This window comes from Kryptolebias marmoratus, linkage group LG5 (assembly GCF_001649575.2).
Source record: "Kryptolebias marmoratus isolate JLee-2015 linkage group LG5, ASM164957v2, whole genome shotgun sequence".
Taxonomy (NCBI): Eukaryota; Metazoa; Chordata; class Actinopteri; order Cyprinodontiformes; family Rivulidae; genus Kryptolebias; species Kryptolebias marmoratus.
Genome location: NC_051434.1, coordinates 2,032,439 through 2,038,862, shown reverse-complemented (window position 1 = coordinate 2,038,862; position 6,424 = coordinate 2,032,439). Strand labels below are relative to the sequence as shown.

General features: G+C 41.7%; 1 protein-coding gene across 2 annotated transcripts in view; it reads left to right on the top strand.

The window, feature by feature from the left end:
- The window catches only part of pvrl2l (PVR cell adhesion molecule related 2 like), a 289,332-nt gene that overhangs the window by 277,799 nt on the left and 5,109 nt on the right, over nt 1-6,424 (top strand). For both annotated transcript variants that reach the window (XM_017427628.3, XM_017427627.3), the window contains exon 8: nt 5,199-5,328. In XM_017427628.3, the coding sequence (XP_017283117.1) occupies nt 5,199-5,328 (130 nt within the window). The remainder of the gene's footprint in view (nt 1-5,198; nt 5,329-6,424) is intronic.

Here is a 6,424-nt window from a genome sequence, read left to right as displayed (position 1 = left end):
AAAGTTCTCAAATAAAGCACCTTTTGAGAATGTCAATGTTTGTTGGGAATTATCTTACAGAACTAGGAAGTATTTTTGGTTTAGATATTAAAAGTTATGGGTTTTTATTGATTTTAGTTTTAAAAAATTGCAACTTTTAGGAAAATGCCCCGTGAAATGCTGGAGGGACTGACTTAACCTTAATTTTTACACCTAAACGTAACAAAATCCCATCACTGAGCACAGATTCTGTTACTTCGACCCAACTAAATGTTTATATATCATCTGGTGACACTATTTTCCAATATTCTCACTTCTATCCAAACCTTCGTGAGGATTTTGCACCAAAATCAAATCATTAAATTTAATTGTTTCTTTTAAAACCCAAATCGCAGCAGTGAAATGTTTCTTTCTTGCCTAAAAGCGTTAAACGTGAGTCTAAGTGAAAGCAGACGTGTTTGCTGATGAACCGGAGACTTCTCTTCGTGCACGCTGGTGATAAGTTCATAATTGTGCTTTTTTTATTCTGCACGGTTTGGCTTTTTGTGGTATTCAACAGTAAGAGCTGCTTTCATCCCACTGAAATAATCTTAAATTCCTGCACGTTATATTCAGCCTTTTAGGAGAGTACTTGTTGTTCTTTTTTTTTTTTAACGCGATGGTTAAGTGCAGGCCCGAGGCTCGGCATGTTTCTCTGATTGCGGATGCAGCCCCCACACTGGGATGTTTCATCTGCAGGAGCAATAGAGCACTTTAAACAGGGGCTGTTATTTCAAACCCATTTAAATTGCATGCGATACAGATACAGTTTCAGAGCATTTGAGTGTCACTTAGATGGATAATAACATTATATCTGCAGATTCGGACTGACCCGAGCCGTGCAGTGAGAAACAAACAGAACCAGGCGAAGATTAACGCCAGTGACAGTCTGCTGCAGAGAAAATCCCAATCATCATCATCAATCAATCATTTGTGATTTAATATTATAAATGTTTGATGTTTCAGACAAACCAGATGTTTGTTGGAGGGATCACCTGAGAGGAGGAGAGAAACGGTGTTCAGGAAGTAAACAAACCGGAGTCCGTCTGGTCCAGCGGATCTTAAATTCAGGATTTTAAAGATGTTTGGTTTCTCTGCTTGTTTCTCCGTTTAAATCTGAAGTCTGAGGAGGAGACGATTGATTCAGACTTTTATAAAACAATAAAATCAGTTTATTTATTCAGCACCGAGTCAGAACCAGTCGCCTCAGAACATCCATCATTAAATCAGTAAGTTTTCTGTCTGAGGAGGCAGCAGAACCAGGAGCAGGACCAGGACCAGGCTGAGGACCAGGGCCAGGATCAGGACCAGGGTCAGGACCAGGATCAGGGCCAGAACCAGGACCAGGGTCAGGACCAGGGTCAGAGTCAGGACCAGAGTCAGAGTCAGGACCAGAGTCAGAGTCAGAACCAGGCTCAGGACCAGGAACAGGCTCAGGACCGGGACCAGAACCAGACTCAGGACCAGGCTAGTTTCAGGTGTAGTTTCCATGTAATCTGGTGGTCCTCAGTCTATAAATTGGGTGTGACTCTCAGCTACTACCAGATTAAATCTGTAAAACTGGTCCTGGTCCTGGTTCTGACCCTGGCCCTGGTCCTGGCCCTGGCCCTGGCCCTGGCCCTGAGCCTGGTCTTGAGCCTGGTCCTGTCCCTGGTCCTGACTCTGACCCTGGCCCTGGCCCTGGCCCTGGTCCTGACCCTGGCCCTGGCCCTGGTCCTGACCCTGGTCCTGGTCCTAGTCCTGGTTCAGTTCTAATAGTTTCTGTGTGGCTGTGGCGGCCATCTTGAAGCTGATCATGTCGATGTAAATCTTCCAGATGTTCATGAGACGTTTCTCTAACAGACAAACTCATACAGTTACATGATCGCCCGCCATTCACTGAGTGTGATCACCAAACTGCAGTAAACTAAAAACTGCTTCACTTTATGATTATAAAAGTCTGTTTTTATATAAAATTACACCAAAAGTTTATCTTCTAGACCATTCTGGTAATAAAACTTAACCACTTAATAAGGCCTGTTTTTACATTTCATGGCTTTGTGAAGGTTTTATATAGAATAACTGAGCTGCATGAAAGTGTTTTTATTATTTATTTACTTTTATTAGCGTCTCATAAAAATATAGAGCTGGAGAAAGGATAAACAGCTCCTTTCTAATCGTTGAGATTCTGCTTCTCAGCAGCAGCTTTTATTTATTTAGCTGAGAATTTTGCCTTTTCAGTCATTTACTAACCAAAAACATCTGACAAAACAGGCTGAAAAATCAAATATTAAATAAGAAATCTTAGTTTCTCTGCTCTTCGTATTCAGACCCTGTTCAGAGATGATCTTGGCTTGCAGACGGGTAACATGTTTAATATATTTCCATAGTTATGTAAATGAAATTGTGTGTGTGGCCTTTTCATTCGTTCTTTTCGGGGCTCTCTGGTGTAACAGAGCTGTCAAAAAGGAAATTACTAAATACGGCTTCTGCAATATTTATCAGAAAACAGCTTCTGAATAAAAGAACATTTGGTAGCAATAAATACTGTAATACATCATGGTACATAACGAGGTATTTACCAGTTAAATATGTCATATACGTACCTGGGAAGTACCAGGTACATACCAGGCTGTATACATTCTTCAGCAGCTAAATGTAAAATATTTCAGATTTGCGTTCGTCTATGTGTTCAGATTTGGAGTTTTATCAGTTTTTTGTTTTATTTCCTGTATTTAAGACGCTCTCCAACCCAAACCAGGTGGATGGAAACAGTTTTCGCAGCGCCCCTGCTTCGCCTGCAGCCGTGTTTGATGAGAACTCCTGCTGCTTTCTTTTCCGTTCAGAGGTGCTTGCGTGTTCTCTGATAGATTATTAACACGTTTTGCATTTGCCCTCCAAGAAACTCCATCAATCTTCTCAGCCCGGCTCCTCTCCTCGGGGGATGCGCTCTCCTCCCGCCTCAGTTCGGGATTCAATAAAAATCTCTGTTCCTGTATTAAATCCTGGCTCTCCCGTCACCTGTTGGGAATTGTCTCGAACAGCATCGCGGCTCGTTCTTTGTTGGGGAAACTAGTTTATCAGTGACCGTGGAAAATAAATGGCAAACACTGCCGATGTAATCTCTGACATCAGATGAGGTTTCAACAAACTCTTTTATTGGCAGGAAGAGACTGCAGGAGATTTATGTGACGAGTTTCTGTTTGTTTGTGTGCAGCTGGGAGGAATCCGTCTCTGTCCGTAGTTAACTCCGTTTCTGTCTGATTTCATCTGTAATTTATCCCTTATTGGTCTAATTTATTCTAATCTGTCTCTGATCTAATCTGCCTCTAATTTAGCTGAAGATAAACTACTGCAGGAATCAGAGGCGAGAAAGAAAAATGATTGCTCATTATTCTGATGAAACAGGAAATCAGGTTTTAGGCTGCATGAAGGAGGCAGAGTCAGCAACTTTATTTCTATTTCTGCCTGTTTAGGCTTAAAAATGTCTTCTTTTAGGGATTAGTTTAACAGGAAGAAGAAGAAAAACTTGCTCCTGTTTACTGGAAAAAAAACAAAGTTTAATGCATTAAACATGAAATCACTGAAACAGATAATCTGCAGATTATAATCTGTTAAACTCTGAATGATGATTCAGGGAAGAAACATTTTATTTTGGTGCTTTTATTTTGTGAAAGCTGTTTGTAGTTTCTGCTGTTAAATCATTGGTAGTCGGCTGTGACTTTTGGTTTTTCTAACTTTATTTTTACTAAATATTTTCTCTGTAAAAGTACAAGTCTGTTTTCCTCTTCTTATGCTATATTCATCTTTTAGCTGTTGTTTTGCTAATTAGAAGCTTTAGCTGCAGTTTTGGTCATTTTAGCTTCTGGCTTTGGGTTTGCTAAACGTAGCTTTTAGCTGCGGTTTTGCTCATTCCAGCTTTCAGGTGCAGGGTTGCTAATCTTTGCTATCAGCTGCATTTATTTTCATTTAAGCATTTAGCTTTGGTTTTGCTAATTTTAGCTTTTCATGACAGTTTTAGCTGCTGATTAGCTTTTCTTTTAGCTTTTAACTCAGTTGTTGCTGCTAAAATTTAACCTTCAGTATTTAACCCTGCTGGTTTTTCCAGTCACTCCAGATGTTTCGTTCATTTCTTGTTGATCTGTTTTTGAGGCGGCTGTGGTTCGGTGGTTAGATCAGCCGTCCTCAGAGTCGGAGGATCGATTCCAGCAGTATACCAAGACCCCGGACCCCTCACTGCCTCCGATGTGCCCCGTCGGTAGATGGCTGTGATCTGAAGCCCTGATTAGATTTATTCAGATGAGCTGTCATGGAGTGGGTGTGTGGATGTGTGGATGGGGAAATGAGGCCACAGATTGTGTTGTGAAGCCCTCTGAGTGGCCCGCTTGGCTACAGAAGCACCATATAAGTACCATTTACCATCGTTTTGAAACTGAAACGGTGTCTTTGACTGATCGAACGTAAAGAATCAAAAGCTTCGGCTTATTGGAGAAATTCAAACAGCTTCTGAAGCAGAAAATGCAACCAAACTCAACTTTCCATTCAAAGGAGAAATCAGGCTGATTTTCCTTTTATCCTGTCTGGATCAGGGACAGTAATGTGTGCACATTTCAGTGGCAGCGAAAAAAGACTAAATAACTTCACAACAAAAGACTAAATAACCTGTAAAACCTTTTTAACCTCCCCTTTGTTGTCCCTGCCAGATTCCCAGAGATGCTCGGTGATTGTGCAGAGGCAGTGCTGCTGCTGGCAGCCTCTTTAAAAGTCCTCTTTTTAAATAAGAGCACGCTCTAATGAGTGGCTTTTACAGTTAACTCCTCGCCGCCCTCTGGAAATGATAACCAGCATCTTAATTAAAGAGAAACGGCGAGGTCAGCGGGATAATCAGAGGCAGCCACATGTTCTTGTTGTACGACAAGGACTGCTCGTATGAATTCTTTATGTTTTATGGCCGCGATTCATTTTGATGCTTGTTTGTTTTACAGCTACAGTTTTTATGAAGCACTTCTGACTCACACGGCTGCAGATTATTTATTCGCGCACAGACTTGAGCAGCAAAACACATAAAACACAAATACTGCAAGTGGGCAACATTAAACTGCCAGAATCGGCCTCATGAAATTTAAATGAAGCAGGCTGCAATAACACTTTGTTTCCTCTCTTCTTCCTCCTCTTCCTCCTGCGTCCTTCATCCACACAAGAAGAGAAACGGGAACCTGTTCAAGGCTCGTCAACAGGTCCCATAGTTGGAGGCATCGTCGGCACGCTCGTCCTCATCGGAATCATCATCGGCGGCGTCTTCCTCGTCCGCAAGTACCGAGAGGATGAAGAGTAAGTGGCTGAACCTGTATCTGCTTTGTTTAACCTCCTGAGCAGAATTAATCCCCCCTCTTGGATCTTTAGCTCATTAAAACTTATCATCTGTCATTAAAGTGGAAGCTCGGTTACAAATCCTGACCTGAAGTTTGCGGATCGAGGCTGTTTTTAAGGATCTCGCTCATCCTCCTCCCAGCTGCAGCAGCTGGGAGGAGGATTTACTAAACCTCCCGGGACTTTACTCCGATTCTCCAAACTAAAACTTCATATGGAGATCATCGGGGAAATGATTAAACTAATGGGTTTCCTGTTTCTTTAAACAGTCCCTAAAATGAGACACACACTGATAAAAACTTAAATCAGCGTTACAGAGACGGTTTGAAGTGGGGTTCTGTGGAGAGGGTATGAGCTTATAGTATCTTACCTGCTGTAGGTAGCTCTCTGAACAACCTCAGTTTGGAGAAATGGTTTTATTCTGACATGACTGATGAGCTAATGGCTAGTCCAAGTGAGAACCAACATAGGATGCTGTCATCTTAAAAAAAACTCTCATCTGAAAAGTTTCACTTTGGCTGATTTCTAAGCTGTTACCTCCGGTTTTAATTAAACTCTTATTTCTCCAAACTGTAATTTATCTTCATTTCTGCATTTTAGATTAAAGTTCCATTCAAAAAAATCAAAGTATTTCTCGGTTTTGAAGCCGGATCACAGAGTTATTACCGGTGAAGGAAACGGCGCCGACACCAGCGCAGAGGAAGTTCGGCGGTTGGAGCTACCGCCTCTTCTTGGGAAACGAGCCAAACTGAACTTTGCTCGCGATGTGCCAGTAAATGCAACACTTTTCAGACCCTCCAGGATTTCGCAATGTTGCGATCACAACTATTAACGCAAAATCAAGCAAACCCCGCAAAATCGCAACTTTTTGCAACTTTGCCCAAAACGCCGCAACTTTCCTGCAACTTTAACCCAATATTTATTGTTTCTGAAGTGATTCTCCACCGTTTCTGCGGTCTAGTCTCTTCTTTGTGGGTTTGTGTAGCGTGGAATACAAAATAAGCCCAAATAACTCAGGAAGAAGACACGTGACGTCACTTCCTGTTAACATCAGAAT